General features: G+C 43.5%; 1 protein-coding gene across 1 annotated transcript; it reads left to right on the forward strand.

Annotated features, from left to right (window-relative positions):
- Nucleotides 1-1,404: 1,404 nt before the first annotated feature.
- NCEH1 (neutral cholesterol ester hydrolase 1) lies at nucleotides 1,405-20,613 on the forward strand. The gene is made up of 5 exons (XM_082288422.1): nucleotides 1,405-1,678; nucleotides 10,124-10,352; nucleotides 12,227-12,296; nucleotides 14,212-14,383; nucleotides 15,819-20,613. The coding sequence occupies exons 1-5, from the start codon at nucleotides 1,541-1,543 to the stop codon at nucleotides 16,434-16,436; spliced, it is 1,227 nt and encodes a 408-aa protein (XP_082144548.1). The 5' UTR covers nucleotides 1,405-1,540; the 3' UTR covers nucleotides 16,437-20,613.
- The last annotated feature ends 1,143 nt before the right edge of the window (nucleotides 20,614-21,756 follow it).

Here is a 21,756-nt window from a genome sequence, read left to right on the forward strand (position 1 = left end):
GACTAAGTAGTAATTTGTGTGAAGACTTAACTCTATAGTGTTTGAGATTAAAAAAATCTATTTAAAATTTTTTCCTGTCTTAGGTACAAGAAATACTCCTGTGTTAAACCAAAATTTTTTACTGACCCACATGAAAAAATAAACCCCCCAAAAAACTCCCAGTCCAAAACAAAATTACAAAATAAACATATCTTAAACGTATAATCTTTCTGGAATCATTTTGTGATGTGTTAAATGCGAAACAGTACAGTTTCTTCTGTTAAAATAAAGGTATCCCTGACTTCCTGGAAACACCTTGAATCTGAGATCCTTTTGAATTGATTTGAATTGATTCATGTTACAGCCTTCATCTCACCTCCTCAGCCTCTGGGCTCAGTGGAGAAGGGCAAACCCTACCTGAACATTGATGTTCTCGTTCTCTGCTGGCAAAGAGCTGCCACCACGCACATCTTCTGCTGCTACAACCCTTAAATATGAAACTCAAGGCCAGGTCGGACAGGGCTTGGAGCAACTTGATCTAGTGGAAGGTGTCCCTGTCCGTGGCAGGGGGTTTGGAAGGAGATGGTCTTTAAGGTCCCTTCCAACTCAAACCATTCTGTGATTCCTTGAAACTGGTGGTTTGTGGGTTGGTCTGGTGCTGCCAGGTCAGCCCCCAAAGAACCACTCAGCCTAGGGTGGGCAAAGGGTTTGAGTGTGGGTACAGGGATCAGGTGCGGGCACAGGGTGCCAGGAGTGGGTACGGGGCACCAGGAGTGGGTAAGAGATGTCAGCAGTGGGTACGGGGCACCAGGAGTGGGTAAGAGATGTCAGCGGTGGGTACGGGGTGCCAGGAGTGGGTCAGCAGTGGGTACGGGGTGCCAGGAGTGGGTAAGAGACGTCAGCGGTGGGTACGGGGTGCCAGGAGTGGGTCAGCAGTGGGTACGGGGTGCCAGGAGTGGGTAAGAGATGTCAGCGGTGGGTACGGGGTGCCAGGAGTGGGTCAGCAGTGGGTACGGGGCACCAGGAGTGGGTAAGAGATGTCAGCGGTGGGTACGGGGTGCCAGGAGTGGGTCAGCAGTGGGTACGGGGTGCCAGGAGTGGGTAAGAGACGTCAGCGGTGGGTACGGGGTGCCAGGAGTGGGTAAGAGACGTCAGCGGTGGGTACGGGGTGCCAGGAGGCAGCACTGCAGATGTGGATGCTTTTGTTGGCCGAGCCGCGCGATGGAGAAGCTCCGTCATCCCACGCCCGGTGTGTCTGCACAGCCCCTTTTCCCGGGGGCCCCCCGCCCGTCCCCGGCAGCCTCGGGCGGGCCTCGGGCCGCTGCGATGCTCCGGGGCCGCGGTTGCCGAGCGTGTCCGGCCGCGGGGCGCGGCGGCTCCGCGGGGCGGGCGGGCCCGGGAGGGGCGGCGCCGGGCGGGCTCTGGGCTCGGCTCGGGCCGGGCACACGGCCGGCGGCCCGGGAGGAAGCGCCGGGACTTCCTCCGGGGGAGGCCGGCCCGGGGGCGGTGCGCGCCCCGCGGGGAGCGCGGCGAGGCGGCCGCACACGGCGCGGAGGAGGCGATGCGGGCCGCCTGGGTGCTGCTGCCGGCGCTGGCCGCCCTGTCCGCCTACTACGTGTACCTGCCGCTGCCCGGCGCCGTGTCCGACCCCTGGAAGCTGATGCTACTGGATGCCACCTTCCGGGCGGTGCAGCAGACGGTAAGGCGGCCCCGGCACCCCGGCTCTGCGGAGGCGGGCGGACAACCCCCGCGCCGGTACCGGAGGCGGGCGGAGCGCGGGCGCGGTAACGGTGCCGGCCCGGGGCATCCGCGCAGCGGGAGCGGCCCCCGCACAGCCCTCCCGGCCCCGCCGCCCCGCGCTGCCTTGTGGCTGGAGCCGAGCGGGGCGTCCCCGAGTCGGTGACATCGCGTGTGCGGCGGGCCGGAGCTGGCGCTGGTCCCGCAGCATCGACCGGTCCCGCGTGCAGGAGGAGAAGCGGACTCGGGTCCCTCTCTCGTGCTCTGGCTCCGCGGCGACAGCGGCGGCGCCGGGCAGGGCAGCCCCGGGTGTCCGTCCGTCCGTCCGGCGAGCGCCGCTCGGCACCGCCGGATGCCAGCGGTGTCCGGGGCTCCCGGCACAGCCTCGCCGCATGGCGCTCGGTCTGGTGTGCGACTTGCAGGCTCTTGGTCAGGAAAAAGGAATTAGTGGGTTTTAATCTGATCCCTTACGTACGCCTAAGGGAAACAAGACATATGAAGCTCTTTCCGTTATTAAACAGTCTTGATTCCGAGTCTTTATTACTAAAGAAAACTCTCTGAATGCTTGCTTTTTGTCACAAAGTAGTTGTCACTTAATGGTTTCTCCCTTATTTTCTGCCAGTGTTTTTATGCTGACGTGAAACAGAACAGATACGGCAAAATTTCTGATAATGGCATTAGCTGTCAAGTTTGTTTTCTTATAGGATTATCTGATCTTTCACAAGGACTGATCAGTCATGGTCAGGACTGATGTAAGGCATTATGTATATGAAAGTTGTTTGGTTTTTAATTTCAGTTGTTTTGTTTTTAGTTTCCGTTTACTGAGTTGTTTTGAAATGTGCAAAAGCTTGTGTTTTGAGCAGATGACGATCCCTTCAAAAAGGGATTAAATGAGTTAATGGACAGAGGGCTCATGAATGGACTAGGTGGGAATGTACCTGCTACGTTCTTAATGCAGTAACAGTGGATAGTGGGAAGCATGAGGCCAGTGGACCACACAGTGTCCAAACTTGTATATTCTGCCTGAATAGCTTCTCTGGTTGCCAGCTTTGGAGATAGAGGCTGGGACTAAATGGATCACTCATCTGATCCCCTGGGACATCTTATGGTCCAATTGTATAGCTGAATCAAAGCATGCCTCTAGGATGAAATGATAAAACCTGTTTGCTGTACAGGATTAAAAACCCTGATCACTTGTATACCCTCCTGTATGTCTGATAGGGAAATTATGCAATACAATAGCTTCAATTCTGCAGTAAAATCTATGGCTTGATATTCACTTCCTCTGTGTTTTTAACTCAAGTAACTGAACTGCAGGTGCCCAGATTCATTGATACTTAGAGACAGAAGGGCCATGCTGCCTGCAAAAACACAGTGTCATGGTTTGTCCAGGAGCACCTGCATCAAGGCCAGAACCTCTAGCTGAAGGAGACCTATCTTTAGAAAATGGTATGACTGTAACTATATATATGTGTATTGCTGCTGCCTCAGGTACACATTCAGTTTGTTTATGTGTTATGTTGGGCATGGATGCATTCTGGTGCCTCTAGCTTGGAGGCTGAAGAGTATATCTTTTGAGATACTCTAGAGGTCATAATCCCAGCAGGAGCTGGCAGGAAAAAGCCTGGTGGGTGGCAGCTGGAGTAGGCTGGCGGCCGGGCTGAGGTGCCCACATCTGTCCCACTCTCTGGGGCGCAGAAGTCTTTGTTAGGGGAACGTGGTAATTTCTTAGTTGTTTATCTCTCTGGCCTTAGGAATAAAAACTTCTACAATGAGAAAAACTACTAAGCAAGTAACACTTCCTGTAACATCACTTGCAAACCAAAGGGACAAGTGAGTTTTACACAGAAGCATAAAGGAGGTGAGTTGTTAGAGGTGCCCCAGTCACACAACAGGTGAGCCTTAGGGCATTCATTTCTGGAGAGAAAGAGAAGGTGCTTTCCAAAGGTTCAGAAGTCTTTCTTACACTGAGGCAGCACAGCCGGGAATAAATGACTGTCATTAGGAAGGAGCTCTGTGAACTGAAGGTGGGACTGTGAAAGTTAAGCTTGCGTATTTACTTTGTTAGACAGCTTTTATGTGTGTATGTATAATAAAGTGTATGTCCTTTCCTAGAGCTCAGCTTCCTCTTTCTTTCTCTATCAGCTATTTCAAGGCCAAATGGCTTAACATTTCTCTCAGTGTGACTGTTGAACTTTCACCCACTTCTGAATGTACTTCAGCTTGCTGTTTATTACTTTGCCTTATAGATCTGATAGCAGACAGAAATACCTTTCTAATTTTAAAATCTACTTTTCCCCTATAAACATCACATGCTTCAAATGCAATTAATTGTCTTTTGCTTATTTTGAAATAGGTTTGTCAAGACTCTGATGATTAAGTGTGACCATTTCTTGTTAGGGATAATGCCTGTGTTTGCTCAGTGCATTAATAGTCACTGTGACTAAAACACAACAGGGCTGTCACTGGCTTTCAGCGTACTAATGATAAGGTTTTTACTTTTGCATGTAGAGCTTTGTCCCAGTCAAATTTCTTTACAAGCTTGGGACTGAGTCAGTGTCCTGGCTCAGTGTGAGACTCCAACAAACGTTCAAGTATAATCACATGATTTAAAAAGTGCATAATGCTTATAGGGCAGTTTCTTTAAGTAGGTTTCAAAACATACTACAGAAAGGAACTGATATTGTTATCCTAGTCTTAAACTGGGGGGGGGGGGGGGGGAACAGAGGTAGGAGGAGATGGAATGCTTATCTGAGGTCACAAAAATTCCAGTGAAGAAGCTGAAAACTGAGATGACTTTTCAGAGGCTTGTTCCTGTGCCCTTTTTAATGCCCTGTGCTGGCCTGGAAAGAAAACGGAGAAACTGAGACTTTAATGATATTAATGAATTGATGTAAAAATGCTTACCTGAGAAAGGGTAATTTGCCCATCACCTGTCTCAAAATGGGGCATGGCAACATTTTTACATAAAACTGTGATATAACACAATTTGAGATCAGAAATTAAAAACTTGTATGCGTATCTATGTATACAGGTACATCAGAACTCAGCTTCACTGAAATTTGGGAAGCCGCATAATGCTAAGTATGGGATTGAGCCATAGATTTAACCATAGTTACTGTTTCAATGGTGTGTGTTTAAAAGTGTCTGGAGCAACATTTCGTAATTCTGCTGTAACACCAGTATCGACTACAGACGTTTTTCACTTCTCCTTTTAACCACTATCCCTTAGAGAAGGAAAGAGAGCAGCACATGTTTATTCAAGTCCTTTGAAATAAGTTATTTCTGGTCACCACTGTCAAGACACTTGCTCTTCTGGTGCATGGCAAGGAAGAAGGGATTTTTTTGGAATTGGGACAGCTGATAGCAAAGGTTTGGAAGGATAAACAGATTGGCATAGAGGCCATCAGATGGATGTATATGGAAGAAGGTAGGCAGCTGTACAGGGCAGAAAACTCCTCATCAGCCAAGTGTTTCCCTTTGTGCTTCTTTTCCACTCATTCACTTTTGGAATAAAAACAACCATGGAATATCAACATTCAGGAGTAAAGAAAACTGCATTAGTTCTTCCTAACATTTTAATTTCTCTCTGCCCACATATTTCAGATTGTGTGACTTCTGGACAGATGTAAGCCATGGTTGTAGCCAGTGAAGTAAGTTGTTGATGGTTTTGGATGCAAGAACAGTCTTAGAATTGATTTACAGTAAAACAGGTTTTTAGTTATGGCAGGTAGGTCTCACAGCACTGGCACGTGAGCAGAAACTGAACCACACTGTAAGCCCTGTTTGCAGGAACAGGTAACTCACGTTGCTGTAAAAGCAGATGATCATGGTTGATAGGTATGTGCACAAAAGCTTACATTAAAATGTAATCTAGATTTTGCTTTTAATTAATAAACTGAAAAACAGTCTTCCTGGTTTCTTTTTAGTTCTAAAGGAAATTCATACAACTAAGAGCACTTGTTTTGACAATTGTCTTTATCTAATAGTATTAAAAAGACGTGTTCATTACTGGGCAATAAGACGCATTGAGAAATCATTTTGTAAAAGTACCCTTAAATGGAGTAAACTGCCCAAAATGCACACAAAACAGTCTGTTCCCCACACAGCTAAATGTGGAAATGATCCTGTTTATTTTTCACTAATCTGTTACTGACTACAGACATTGTCTTTGGCATTTTGGCCTCTAGTGTTTATAGAAGCATGTTCTTCAAAGCAATGCCAGAACTGACGATAGTCTCTCTGTCTTCTAAGGTAGGATGCTGAGTTTTGGGCAGTTCAGCCTTGCAGTTCCAGCATCATTACTCGGTTGAGTCATGAGTGAGATTTGGCTCAGTCCCAAGTAGTGCTGGAGGTAAAAAGAGCCATAGCTCTTTGCCCAGTTCCTGATCCCCTGAAGCCTGAAAGGTCAGTGCAGGACCTTGGCTCTGCCCAGCTGGGAGGGCACTGGAGGCAACAGCTGATGGCTCTGGTGTTGCCTCTGTGTGCTGCAAGCGCGACCTGTCACAATAATTCCATGGCTAAAAGTCAGAGCCAGGGTTAGCCAAGGAAGTCATCAGGGGACAGAGAGTCCCCTTGTGCTGAGTAGTGTTAGAGGTTGCTGGACATTAGCAACAAAAACTTTTGGTTTATTTTTTTGCAATACAGAACACATGAGAAGTATGGAATTCAAGTCCTTGAGGGAGGTGGGATTCTTCATGAAATTGCCAGCTGAGGAGCAAATAGAAGAATCCATATAATTTAGGGACAGATAGTGGTGATTAAAGGTGAAGTAATGGTCCCTCACTGGTGCAGTACTTTGTTTATTCTACCTGCTTTTTTCACAGCCCTGACTCATTTCTTCATTTACTGAAAAATTTCTCCTACATCAATTAAATCTTTCAGTATCTGGCACCCCTTATCAAAGAATTTACCAGAAAGAAGGTGTCAGTCTTGAACAGTTCAGTCTCTAGTGAGTCCCTGCATAGTCCTTATCCTAAAATCTCAGTCATGGGAATGTCCTGGTGAAAGAGAAGGAGTTTTTGGTGTAGTGGGAAAACTTGCAGCTGTGACCCAGAGCCTGTGATGTGCCATGCCCATGGCTGGCACAACAGTTCTGGGCCAGTTGCCCACAGGCTTTTCATCTTTATACTAGCTCCTCTTTCTCTCCTGTAGTCTCTTTATTTCCCCCCTTTCCTTATGCTTTCTCTTCCTTTCTGCTAGCTTTTAGTATTACAGCACTGTCTGCTCTCCCTTTCCACCAGAGAACGTCACTGTTTTTCTCTTCTGTTCTCTTCTACTTCCACACACACACACGGACACATAATTCCCAAATATATTTGTGTTACATTTGATAACCTGCAGCAGCCCTGCAGGTTCTAACTGGAAGGGTGGTAAAAATCACAACTAGCAGCAAAGATCAAACCAATTATTGCTCACATGAGATGAGCAGTTCCAGTTTTATACTGGATTTAAGGCAATGCAACTGTGGGCTGCTGCCAAAAGGGCTGGTCCCATCCTTTCCCCTGCTCCCTCTTTTCTGCCTTGAGGTATCAGTAAGATGATGCCATGGCTGAAGTTTAGTGTTTCTCTGGCTCTGCTGGGTTTGTACTGAGCTGGTGCAGCAAGGTCATGTTCTGAGCCTTCCAGTGGCACCACAAGAAAGGTGCCAGGGAAGAACAGGCATCAGGATGGGCAGGGCTGCACTTTGAGTGGCAAGGCAGTCCTAGAGGAGAGGTGGCCAACCACATCTTCTGCCAGGAGCGTTATTACAGACTGCTAAGATATGATATATATATTTTTTTAATATTTAGCGAGAGGAGAAGAAAAAAATTGTGAGAACTTTCGACAAGACTGGCTCTTTGCCAGCAACAAGTGCAATCCCAATGCCTTGTAAGTAACAAGCCAATAGGTTGATTAGGCAGATTGACTAACAAAGATTCTGTCTGATAAATGCTTGGCAGAAAAACCTGCCCATGTCTGATAAATAATTAGGATTGCTGCCTTTGCGCCCTGATGTAGAAAGCATCTCTTCCAGGATTACAGATTCTTGGAAAGAGTGGTCTGTTATAGGAGAAATAGGCATGAAAGGGCATGGTAGCCTGCAGATGGGTGCTCTGTGGTTTGAAGAACAGGGGAAAACACTTCTTGGTAAACACCACTAACTAGCCTTGAAAACAAAACAGTCCTGATTCCAGGGAACATGTGGTAATCTTGTCTACAAAGAATGCAAACTAAAATGGGAGAAAACAAAAACGAGATGTCTATTGCAGCACAGTTGGGCTAAATAAAATCTACAAAACCATTATTTTCTTTAGCAATATTTCTAAAACTGCCTCCCAGTGGTTACTTCCCCTGGGAGCTTCCATAGGGCACAGGGAGGATCAGACCTTTATGTGGTTACATCAGTGGCAGCCCAACAATTTGTGTGCCAAATTATTAATAGAAGTATTGCTCTTCAGATTTCAAACTAGTCCTGGGTTTTCCTGTGGGAATTTTAAGTAATGGTGGGAGAAAAACATGGGCTGAAACTCAGAGATACAAACAGCCTTGTGAATTCAGCATTTCTTCCTGCTGGGTGGATATTTTGTGTTTCTTCTCCCAGAGAAAAGACTTGCAGTATGAAGAAATGATACTCCATCCAAAAAGCAGCAAACATTTTAAAATTTGGATTCCTACCAAACCAGCTCAGCAGGGTGATGTTACCACAAGTTAAAGCAAGAAAATAAAGTAATTTTTTGTAAATTCTTGTTTTGGAAGTGTATTCCTCTCCCAGGTCACATAACAGCCCATTGTATTTGGCGTAAATTTGGGTTGGTTTTTTTTTAATATTGAACTTGTCATTTTTCTACAGCAGTCTGCAGTGAGAGCTGTGCAGGGCCTTTTCTGTACAGCACCTGAATGAAAGCAAATATATCGATTTTTTTTAACATTCAAACTAATTAGGACAGAGAAAAAAATTGCATGTAATTACATGTGGCTGTAGGAGACAGATCTTCTTTGACAGAGGCTGCTGAGTGCTTCAAAATTTTTCTTCTGGAGGGGTGTGTGTGCAGATTTTGTACAGCTTAAACTGGCAACTCTTTATTCTTCAGCAGGTGAATGTGGTTAGTACCTGGGTAGCCCTGCTCACTCTGTGTCAGCATCTTGGATTCTTTGTAGCAGGGACTGGCAGAATTCAAACTGCAAAGTGGGCACGCCTAGAAAAGCCCTATACAACAGGACACCTCTTGTTCCAAGTATTTGGTACTTGCACATAAAATAAAAGGGCCCAGATGACAGTTTTCCTACTGGTAGTGTTCCTACAGGTATATGTTAAGTGCATGTGTTAAATTTACCCCCCAACTCCATTGCCTTGACTGAGAAAGTTGTACAAAAGGCTTGGCTGCTTTCTGAGCTTCATCACTAGGACAGAGATCAATTTTGCAAAAGGGGAAAGACCTCCACTATTTTTTTTAGATGGTCAGTCTGGACACTGTAGTCCCTGCGGTCCTTTGGCTGCCCTTTTGCCACCACTCGTGCACCCTCGAGGGCATGGGAACAGGTATGCACTACAAACAGTGTGCAGGTCATGTGTGGGGAGCAGGTCATGACCATTTCAAGTGGAGAACTGCCTTGAATCCCAGTACTGTTTGCTGGGAGAAACAGGTTTCTAATCGAATCAGGGCAAAATCTTAAAAATAAACATGAAAACAAAAGTCCTGGATAGGCAAAGGGGATAAAATCTGTCTCCTTCTACCATAAGGAGACAAAAGGATCAGATCATTCTTCAATTTCAGTCTTTTATTCACATAAAAAAGTAACACACTTGAGTCTCCGGGGTTGAAAAAAGTGTCATTAACCTACTGTTGTTCTTAGCAAGTGTTTCAGATCCTTCTCAATTCAGCAGGTAAACACAAGACCAGCCAAAAAACACCATTATATTCCTTAAAGACTATTCCCGTTTCCAAATTTCTTTGCAATCCTTGGGAACTTTCTTTAATTCAGAAGTAGAAAGACTTATGCTTTGGGGTGGAACAAGAGAAATAATCTGCGTTTTTGATACTTTTCCACCAAGAACCATTGCCTGTGTAGTATTGCCCTCTGCTGGCACCAATCTGAGGAGCTTCATAGGTCCCCTAGTGGAACACGAGGTTTGTCCCCTTCCGAGACATCTTTCAAAGGATCCGAGTACTCGTTCATGGTTGTGATCCACTAAGTGCTCGTGGTTTGATTTTTTTTCTGACCACAGAAAATCTTTTACGGACAGCGTTTTGTTTTAATACAGCTTTAAAAGCATTAGAGGTTCTTGACAAAATCTTACTTTCCAGTGAATATTGTAAGAATTGTGTAGGACCTGCCCTTTGACGGCAGTTGCATTAAGTGTCAATGTGGTAGCATATGATATGCTCTGAAGTAACAGGAATTTCTTTTCTTTTCCCCCCACTAGTGTCACCTGATTCACTATCTGAGACTCAGCCATCACTTGATAGTTCTGAATTATTTGATCTGCACCTTTGACAAGCTGAAGGATGTGTCCTCTGAAGACGTTAAAATCACGGATGCTGTTTTTGACGGTGTGGAAGTGAGAGTGTTTGAACCTCCTGCGAAGGGAGATGAAAGTCTCAAGCGCAGTGTTGTTTACATCCACGGAGGGGGCTGGGCCTTGGCAAGTGCAAGTAGGTGTCTGCCAGTAATTAAATAGGATTCCAGTCTGCTTTTCTCCTGGCAGGAAAAGCCAAAAGCTCTTTTTCCTGCCAGGAAAGACAATTTTGCTAAGATGTACCTGAATTCAGCAGTAACTATCTCCACTCTGGTGGATCAAGTCTAAGAAGAGAGGGAGAAAAGTATCATGAACACACAGCAGAAATGCACATCTTATCTGCATGTGAGCTGTAGAAGGACCAAAAGGTTAATTTTGTTACACCCTGAGAGGAAAAAATAACTTATTGGTTAAATTTCTGTGACACCTGTGTGGGCTGCTTTGGCCAGTCCCCTGCTTTCTGAGGTAACGTGCAAAAGTCAGTCCTTGGTGATCAGGTTCCAGTGGCTACATGTAAGCAAATTACATGGGTTTGCCCCATTTTCACAGAGTAATTAGCAGAAGAGTGAGCTGATCAACACTGCATGTAACAGCTTTGCTAATGTTTGTTTCCTAAATAACACCTACCTGGGAATACACACTGCTGAGCACAGACAGCGGGAGCATGAGGGAAACAGGTAGAGGTTGGTTCCTCTAAGGTTTGCTCCTTAGAGACTACAATCACCACTAGCTAATTACCTTGAAAATTAATGCTGTTTACTCCAGTTAACTTGGAAACCACAAATAGGATCAGAGGAAGTGAGGTACAGCTATAGGCAGTGATAAGGTAACCACTGATTTCCTTCCACATCGTACAGGAGGAAAACAGCCTTGGGGGAGAAAGGGCATGTGGTTTCTGTGGCTGCTCTGAGATCCAGATCTGACAGGAATGTTCTCCCTTTTCCTTCCCCATTCTTCCCAGGACATCCTGAAGTCCATACAGCCCTGATGCATTCTACAGCTTCCTCTCCAGAAAAAGAACATTAATGGATTTTTACAAAATGATGCAAAACACAGACTGTACTGATTGCATTTGGACTCTGCATGTACAAGTCATTTAGACCATGATTTAAGTGAGATTTAGGTTCCTAAATAACTTTAAAATGTGGCCTTCACATGCCTTTGGAAATTCCAGTGTCTTTGTCCTGTAGCAGTTAAACATTTTACTCCTCTTCCTACAGAGGAATTGTGCTTTGAGATGGGTTTTCTTAGACCTACCTGAGGGATATTTGTTAACCTCCTGCCTGCATCATTTGTTCTGTAATAGTTGGCATATGACTCTTGTTGTGCAAAAAGTTTATATTAAATTGCTGCACATTGTCAGGATGATAATAGCTTGGCTGTGTCAGATGTATCCCTGAGTCTAAGGTGCAGAAATTAATGACAGAATTGCTACACCTAAATGTTTACTTCTAAGACTGGGTATTTTAGAAAGTGTTTATTGTCCTAGTATATTTTACAGTACTGGGAACCAGCAATTAAGTAACTGGAATAAAATTAAAGATGATCAGTCCTCTGATAAATAGGATAGCTGTGATTAATCCTCCCTTAAATGAGTAGCTCAGCTGACATTAATAGGGCAACTCACTTGAATCAAAGCAATGCATGCTATAATAAAATGAACCACAGGCAGTGACTCATCCAGCAATAACTCTCTCTGGATGTTAATGCCCCCAAACCACGGGGTACCTTAGATTTTGCCCAAATGAGAGAATTGCGATAGGTGGGTGAAATGACATGTCTGAAGTCACCAAGAAACAGATGAGGAAGGAAGCATTAGACTGCAGGATTCTGAAGGCATGAATTACATTCCCTCTGCTGTAGTATGGATTTGACAACTGATCAGTTGCAGGCTGATCTCATTTACTTTGTTTATATTTGTGTGATGGCTGTACGTTTTCTGAGAAGGCTTAGGGACAGCTTTGTGACTGTTGACTCCCATGTCCCTAACACCATGTCCTTCCCTTCCAGGAACAAGCCTTTACAACAATCTCTGCAGAATCATGGCTGAATCTCTGAACGCTGTTGTTGTCTCTGTTGAGTGAGTAATCTAAAACTGATCAAGTAGTTTTAAGGTATTAGAAATATGTAACATAGTTCTTTTAGCTTCTCCTTTGCTAGTGGCTTCTGTATAAGGCTTTAACTTGGACAGTAATTTTCTGTACCAGTCTGATACCCTTATCCTTTTAAAATTGCAACAAATTGGAATGGTATCAGAAATTCGTTTGGGTTTCTAATTATTTTAGAATACACTGTGGGGTCTGGCAGTTCCCTGCTGCTCTCGCAATCTCCCACTGTTCCAGTCTTCTCTTTTAAGCCTTGTGCTTCCCTCAAGAGCAGAAGACTGCCAGACAACAGAGAAGCAGGGCTGCTTTTTTAACATGTTGAACAATTCCAAGGCAAACAAACCTCTTGATTAGATAAATACATTACCTAGGTGACTCCAACATGATTGGTACTGTTCCCATCTTTATTGTCAACTTCAGTATTTTCTTTTGCAAACCCAACCACTTGATAGAATTACTCAAGTTTCCCACCTGCAGTTCATTACATAGCAAGCTTTGGGATCTAATTGCAACTTAATTATATGGAGTTGATGGTACTCATTTAATGCTTATTATGGTGTACTTTAAAGGGCTGGGAGGGGGTTGGTTTATTTTTTTTTACTGTTTTGGTTTTTATTATTAGAAACAAGGAAAGCTACAAAAGCAGCTGTTGGTCATTCTAGACAAGCAGCAATCACAATATTGAAAAGTTCCTAATTATTCCTGTTCTGATTTATGCTGGTATCATTCTGCCTATTGCTCTGAGTTACTATTACCTCTTCTCCTTAACAATTATATCCTTTAATCAAGGTGTTTGCATTCACTTAGTCAAGTCTAATTAGATTCCTCATTGGTCTAATTGCACATCTCACTTTCACAATCTATGCACAGTCTGTTACACATTTTTGCAAGGAGTTCCCAAAGGACACTCTCAGATTCCTGTACATACAAGATACAAGTCGCTTTCTGACAGCAGGTCACAACTGGAGTTTGAAAGTTGTAATCTTAAGTTTAAAATTTATTCTGCAATATGAAACTTCTTTAGCTTACAATCTGAAGATGCTTTGAATCAGAGAACCGAATTTTGGGTTGCTCAGCTCTACTGAGAAATTGTAAAATCTGTAGTTTGAAAAGCTGCAAACTTTGCTTTGTACCATAAGGCCTAGTAACAACTCTTGGACTTCAAATTATTCAGTAAATACAGACTTCTCCTGCACTGTTATTTAGAAGCTGAGAAAACCTCATGTCTGGGATTCAGCTGCTGGCTCTTCCTGGCAGACTGTTTGCTCTGTCTGTGCTTCCATCTCCCCACCTGCCCAAGGGGGGTATTTCTGCTCCTCTCCTTGATAAAGGAAAGGAATTGTTGAATCTGTTGCATTGGAGCAAATTGGCATTACTTTATTTCTTGGCTATTGTTCATTTCATGGCACAGAGGGATAGCAAGGTTCATTCTCTCCTGACATCAGTAAAAATTTGGGAAGCTCAGGAGTTTGGCTCAGCCAAACAGGAATGTGTTGAGCGTGTATGATTTACTCTCCCTCGTATTTGTTAAGGTGGGAATTTGGATCAAATCCAGGCAGAGTGTAATGACTCCCTTGCCAAGGGTGTTTTAACTATTGATTTTTATAATGCATGATGAAATCCTCCATTGGGAAATCCTAGGAAACTGCTGCACAGTTTTATACAATCTTGGTATTATTCATGTTTAGCAGGTTCATTTTAATTTTTCCAAATTAGAACATTAATTATAAGTCTTACATACATATTACACACCTCCTACTTTTTTTGCAGTATTTATCCTAATGAAATACTTATTTCCAGTAAGGGCTATCTTATATCACATGAGAATCCTAAAGGAGAGGTACAATAAAGCAGAGGTAAGAACTGTTTCTCATCCCTTCTCTTTTGCAGATACAGGCTGGTGCCTGAGGTGTGCTTCCCCGAGCAGTACCACGATGCTCTTCGTGCAACAAAGCATTTCCTGCAGCCTGATGTCCTAGCTGAGTATTCAGTGGACCCCAGCCGAATTGCAATCTCTGGGGACAGTGCAGGAGGGAATTTGGCAGCTGCTGTGTGCCAGCAGGTAACATCCACTGTGTGTTGCGTATTGCACTACAGCAGCCCAGCTCAGAGAGGCTGACAGATTCTTTGTGTTGCACCATTACAAAGTGAGGTGCCATCCCTAAAAACCCCTAAAAAAAAGAATGGTAGGGAGCCAGAATCTGCTCATTTTTCCTCTGTGAAGGGACTCAGTCACTATATGAATCACATAGGTTGTGATGTGTTATTACAGTCAGAAGTTGTTATGGACGAGAGTTTGAGAGTAAGTAGCTAAATTACTTTTTTTAACCCATTTTGCTGGTGAACTCCTTATTTTTCCAAGTAGGCATAATTTATTAATATGGCTTCCTATTTTTAGATAATTGTCTCTGGAAATACGCTTTTATTTCTTTCAAATACAAATAAAGGACAAAATATACAGTAAAAGGAGCTTAATTCTTCTGTTAAATTGTCTTCCTGTAGCATTTTGCAATTTTAAGGAAATTTCTTTTGTGTATCTGCAGTTTAAATGTAATCTGAATTTGATCTAGTAAAGAGTTTAAAGGAAACCTGAGGCAAGTAATAATATTTTTCACGGTTGAAGGAAATACTATTATTACTGACTTATTCCTATTGCCATAACCATTAGTGATAAGACAGCAGATACCATATCCAGACAACTAATTATCATGACAACCTTGCAGTATTGAATTAGGGTGGAAAAATTAATAAGAGACAATTACAATAAAAATTTCAATATTGAGGACTGATAAACATGATAGTACTGTGTTTTGGAAAGAGCATTCCTAATTCGACTTCCTGATGCATAATTCCTTTTAAACAAGATGAGACATGATAGGACGCTGGGTATCTTGTGTAGAAGATGAAACAAAGAGTTTGCTGACTCTTCCAGTAAGGCAGTCAGGGGGCACCAAATGTATAATTGATAGGCTCAAATCAAATGCAGCTGGCAGGGTCGAGTCAGACACAGGGAGTTGTTTCTGCACCAGGTGAGCCTTTGTTAGAAGAAACTGTGGATGCCATCAATCTGCACTGGCTGAAACAAAACCAAACCAATTAGATCAATTCATGGAAGAAAAATGCATGAAAAGCTCTTAAAAGCAAGAGTAGCTCCTCTGATTCAGGAAATCCTTCTGTTGCCACTTGTTCAACTGGACGCTGTGTTAGAGAAATGCCGCTTTACATTTTACATGTTTTTTTCTTCTTACTCCCTTCAAAAAAACCCTTGTGTCACTGATTTCTGTTGGGAACAGGATGCTGGGTCTGCCCTAATGGCCATCTTACAAGAGGAGAAAAAGATAAAGCTGCTGATGCTTCAGACAAAACAGCCACATTACCTGTATAAGAGCAGAACTCACTCTGAAATTGTCAAAGGAACGTTTGCTTTTCTGAAGTTCCACACTGATATATGTTTATTTTCCTTGTCACCTTAATTCTGTCCTGCGTTTTCCGCACAGCTTAGCAAAGAAGAGGATTTGACCGTCAGGCCGAAACTGCAGGCCTTGATTTATCCAGTCCTCCAGGCGTTCGACTTCAACACACCTTCTTACCAGCAGAACATGAACATGCCCGTGCTTCCCCGCTACGTCATGATCAACTACTGGATCGATTACTTCAACGGCAACTACGACTTGGCTCACGAGCTGCTGATCAACAACCACACCGCTCTCAACGTCGGCCGCGCTCTCTCCTTCCGGGCGCGCCTCAACTGGACGTCCCTGCTGCCTCCGTCCTTCAAAAAGAGCTACAAGCCCGTCGTGCAGACCACGGGCACGGCGGCCATCGTGGAGCAGCTGCCGGCGCTGCTGGACGTGCGGGCGGTGCCGCTGCTGGCGGACGACGCGACGCTGGCGCGGCAGCCTCGCACCTACGTGCTGACCTGCGAGAACGACGTGCTGCGCGACGACGGCGCCATGTACGCCAAGCGCCTGGAGCACGCCGGCGTGCCCGTCACCCTCGACCACTTCCACGACTGCTTCCACGGCTGCATGATCTTCACCGTGTGGCCCACGGATTTCTCCGCCGGCGTGCAGACCAGGAACAGCTACATCAAGTGGCTGGATGAGAACCTCTGAAGGGAGGGCGCCGCTGGAAGGCACGGGGTGGGGGTGTGGCTCTGGTGTCTGTTCTGGCAGAAGAGCAAACAATCAAAAAGTGCACTTTTCTGAATTCTGACTTCACCATTTGGCTGCAGCTGCTGGGGGTACAGACCACTAACTGCAGCATTTTCGAGCTCCATTGGCCTTGCCCAGTAAAGTATTTTTTTCAAACCTCAATTTTTTTTTTTCACCTTCTCCCAGATAACTATTGCCAAACATAAACACCTGTTGAGCAGGGAGAACAGCAGTCCTGCAGGATCCTTACCTGGCTGCAACTTTCAAGCTTTGACTCTTAATCAGGTACAAAGGCCCTGCCTTTCAAGTGATGTGAGATAAAGCCTAACACCTACATCTACTTCTGCATACGTAGAAACGTGAGCTAGTTTACAGCAGTGTTGAGCATTGGATGCCACAGTGAGAACACTCACCTTGGACAGCAGGGCCATGCATTTGAATGACAAGCATGAATTTAGGTGTTGGCTTTTTGCCACAGACAAACGGCTCATTTAAATTTTTTAAAGTATTTTTTTAAAAAGCTCTTCTAGACAGTTAAAACGATTCTAGACGAGTCTCTTAGCCAAACCTGTAATTCAGCTTTGGACTTTGGTCTTTACTGCCTTTCAATTATTTATATTTTTAAAAAAATACAGGACTAAATATATTTTCAATAAAAAGTATGATAGCATACACACAAATAGGTAAGATAAAATATTATGTGTAGCAGCAGAATCCAGGTTTCCTATGTAAGTGACCTCCAAAGCTGACTACTTATTTGGCTAAAGAATGTGACTTCATCTGTGTTTAAAGCCTCAGTTGTACAACCTCCTTACAGAAAATACTGACCTTACTACAAATAATCTGCTGTGTGGTTTGCACTAATGTTTGTAACTAGTAGTAGAAGTTTTTGTTTATTGACTTTTCTTTTGTGCTTGTAGTTTTTATTGTATTTCCTGCTTGGTGAAAGGAGGGAAGCAAGCAAATAGAAGTGGGCTCCAATCTATACAGAAGATTTAAATCTGAGCTTTGCAGCTGAGCTTTGTCTCTCTTGTAGACTGCTCTAGGTAAGGTGATCTCACTACTGAGCAGCAAATCTGTACAGTTTGAGCCAGTCTGTAAAGTTCAGACAGACAGGACAGGGGAGTGAAACCACTTGGTGACTGTCTGTTGTCCAGGCTGCTCACACCTTGCAGAAATGAAGGTGGTGTCAAAAGCCCATAGGCACAGAGGAGAGAGTGGGAGATTAAATTCATCCTCAGCTTTACTCCAGACTTCCTGTGGGACCCCAAGAGAACAACGTCATCTCCTTACACCCCACTTCTGCCAATGGAGGGAGTAATTTCCTACCTCACAAAGGAGCTGTGAAGCTGAATTCTCAGGCTTGAGTGAAGCACACGGATGTGAATGTGGCTGACAGGCACTCAACAGCTCCCATGGCTTTTGACTTTCCATCCTTCTCCAAGACCTGGCTCAGAGCAGCCTGTCCCACAAGCAGGGATGCTGCTGAGCTCAGGTCCTGCTGAGCAGTTTGCTCCCCTCTGTCCTGGTTCCTGTCAGGAATGCTAAGGTGAGGCTTCTTAGCCCTTGGAGATCATGACAAAGGCAATTTCATTAAAGCATTCTTTATGGCAGTATTCTGAAAAGTTCTTAAAAAAACCCCATCAGGTACTGGTAGATCAAACTGCCTTCTGACATTTAAAATACATACAGAGTAGTCCACTTTCACTGGGATTTAAATTAAATAGGAGAATGGCTTTGCTGAATCACAGCTTCCTAGAAACATCAGGTTGTTAAGGTGGTTGTGTGTATTAAGAAAAGCCATTAGAGAGACAAGGCCTGGATGTCAGCTCAGTCATGCAGGCCAAAGCTCATTCCCTGCATAGTTCACACAGAGATCACAAAGCAAAGCTTTTTCAACAGTGGCCCAGATTCTTCTTCCGTTTAGCATTCACAAAGACTGGGTAGAATTAGAGCAGCCAAGTGCTAATCTGAATCAGAAGAAACTTTGATCAAGAAACCCGGTTAACACTGCAGAAGAATTCAAACTTTTTATCTGGTTTAAACCCTTTCCTCCTTTTCTCCATAAACACAACTTCATAGATTGTATGCTTTAAACAGACAGCAACCAAAGTTATGTCCATTCAAAAGACAAGTTACTAATCTGCTCCAGAGTCCTTTCCCTTTATATGGAAACAGCTACATTTACCTGACTTTAAACTATGACTAAAATAGTAAAAAAAATATCACTATACTGAGTTATAAGAACAGGCTTCTTCTTGAATTTCCCACTTAAAGCCTAAACCCATGTCAGAAAAGATGTAATTTATATCTACTGTCATTAAAAGATAGTATAACTGTAGTACTGGAAAAAAAAAGGTTAATATTCCTATAAATCTTACAGTAATTAAGTTTTCCTGAGAGCTTTCTGCTAAACTTTAGCTCAGCATTTGTTTATAGCTAAGTTATAAATATCTGTTATGAACCTAAAATATAATTGCTGCTAGTTTTTTTTTTTTTAACTGAAATGAAAGGGAGAGCTGGAATATATATATATGTATATACATATATATATATATATATATATATTCATGGAGTCAGTTGTAAATTTCCTTCATGCACTGAAGCACATTAAAGTCTTGGCACAAGAAAAGGTGGTAAGTTCATAACTGGAGTGAACGTGTTTACAAAGCTGCCAGCAGCCTGGTGTGATGCCTGAGATCACAGCACCACGTGGATGTGATGTACAGTATTAAATACTTCTGTCAAAGCATCTGGACTACTTTGATCTTGCAGCTCTATGGTTTAACACCTGATAGCTGCAGAGATACCTGAGGAATCCTACAACATGGAAAAAGAGGTCTGAGTCCCAGCTCTAAAAAGACCTTTAGTGCACAGCCGCACAAGACACTGAGCAAATTCACTGTAAACCTTGAAGTAAGTGTTAGTCCCAGCCCAGCTTTCCTCCTCCTTTCCTCTGTTCTCCTTTGCACACAGTCCCCGTGCCCCAAATTGAAAATTTAGGGTTGTTTCTGGCTGTGTTGCTCCAAGCTTCTAGGAGCTGACCCAGGGTTACAGAAAGCAGATGCCTGATAGCAAGGGATTAAAATTAATCTGTGTTGCAACACCTGGATTTGTTCCTGGGTTTTCCTACATCTCCAAGCGTTTCCTCAGGGTTATCTTGCACCTTCCTCCCTTGGTTATTTCGCAAAGCAGTTTAGGGCACTTTGCATGTTGTAGGATCAGGGCAAGTGTTTGTAGCAATACTTCACCTGTGCATGGTAGAGTCTTCTCAGAGGAGACATCCAATAAATTTGTCTTCTTATCTTAAATCAATGGATATGGCTAGATACCTTTTGTAGGTAGCTTTTCTTCCCCTTCTACAATTAGACTTTACCTCTTGATTGCAGAAATATCTTGTTCCTGATGGCCATCAAGGCATTCAGATGAAAGCTTTTAAAAGAAAAAGCAAAATCAACTTGCATAATAGAACTTATAGTCATTCTTATCCTGCCTTCCTGAACCTGAGAACTATATTAGTGGGTCCCCAGCGTTTTGGTTAATATTTGCAGGAATAAATGGAGATTTTGTATCCCTAGCTGAGGACCTCTTAAAGGATGGGTGTTCAATATTTCTGGAAGCCCAGACCTCTTTCAGGAGGTTTCATGATGCATAAAAATCACAAATAAATTGGATTTCCTAACTTTCATCTAAGTAATTCCAGAACTGCATTCCCAGCCAAAGCAGAAAGGCCATTGTGAGTTTTAAGCCCTACAAACTAAATAGAAATACTTAAAAACATTATTTTGTAGTGTTTGGGCCTCTATATTTTTTAATCTCTTACCAAACTTCACTAGAAACTTTTAAAAATAAAAATATTGGAAGTAGGTAAACTTGAGTTCAACCTTTTAAGCTGCTATGATCTGTAACAAAGATGTTGTTAAAGAAAAACCAAAACCAGCTGGTTTAATGTTCTCATATTTATGATGTTCAAAACCCCGACGTACAACATACTTGATGTGAATGCATTCAATACCTTGTGCATGACTGGTTTTTGCTTTTTGTCCCAGAGCAGGGGAAAGATTTGTAAGATCTCATTACCAAGTGTGATTTGAGCTGTGCTATCAAAATGAAGAACAAATAAATAAAGTGAAATATACCTGTGGTTTGTTTTATTTTTCCCAGGACCACCGATTTTGTATTTCTGAGCATTTCCAATTTGGTTTTTGGTTGTGTGTCCATGGGCTGTGAGGGTCACCTCCTTGAACTTCATTTCTTCCAAATGAATAATGGTGACCACATCTGCTGGTGCTGAAGAGTGGACAAACCTGCAGTGGTGCTGTTGTTCTTTATCAAGATAAACAGCAGAGCTCACATTCTCCATTCTGATGTATAAACACATTTTTATGTGTCTATAGGTTGTGTGTGTGTTTGAAATTTAGTTCAGCCAGCAAAAGTCCAGGTTCCTTTTTCATTCCTACTTGCCTTCCTTTCATATTCTTTTTTTCTGACCTGTAACCCATTTTCTGCCCTTGCTCTCTCAATGCATAACAGCATTGCTTTTGAAATATCTGGATGTGGGGCATTTCCCATTTTGTCCAGCAGGCTCCCTTGCCTTTCACAGAACACAAAGCTTTTCACCTGCTGAAAAAATTGGTGAGGAAAAAAAGCTTCAAAGGACTTACAACCCTATTTTTTAAGGCAGCAAGAGTCATACTCCTGCTTGCATTACATTGAATGCATTAAAAACAGGCTGGGCCTTAGAGAACATTTTTCTCCAGTCATGTTTTCTCAGATGTCATAAAACATCTGACTGCAGGGCTTGGCAAGGCTGGGGCAGTGCCTCCCTCAGCTGAGTGTGGCTGTGACCACATCCCATGCCTGGCTGGTCCTGGAGCTGGCTGTCCCTGTGCCCTATTTCCCACCTCCCACCCTCAGCAGGAGCAGCAGTGAGTGCCCCATGGGGCTGTGCCTGACCCAGGTGTGCCTGACACAGCTAGATCCCAAAATCCTTCTCCAGCACCCTGCCTGGCTGGGTGCTGCTCCTTGCCTCACACTTTGAAAACTCTTTGGAGCTGGGCCATGTTTTATTTTGTTCATCCTCAGGGGAGACACACGTTTTTTCCTTGTTCTTACATCCAGTTTTTCTGGCACTAATCCAATGGCATTTCTTTCTTTTATAAATGTCTAAAAAGCTGACAGCACATCATTACTATAAGACTAAATTTACCCCAATGTACATCTAGTATTTTTTCCAAATTATTTTTCTACAGCATTTTAAAGGGTTTATCAACTATTCAGC

Source organism: Coloeus monedula, assembly GCF_965178545.1.
Source record: "Coloeus monedula genome assembly, chromosome: 10".
NCBI lineage: Eukaryota > Metazoa > Chordata > Aves > Passeriformes > Corvidae > Coloeus > Coloeus monedula.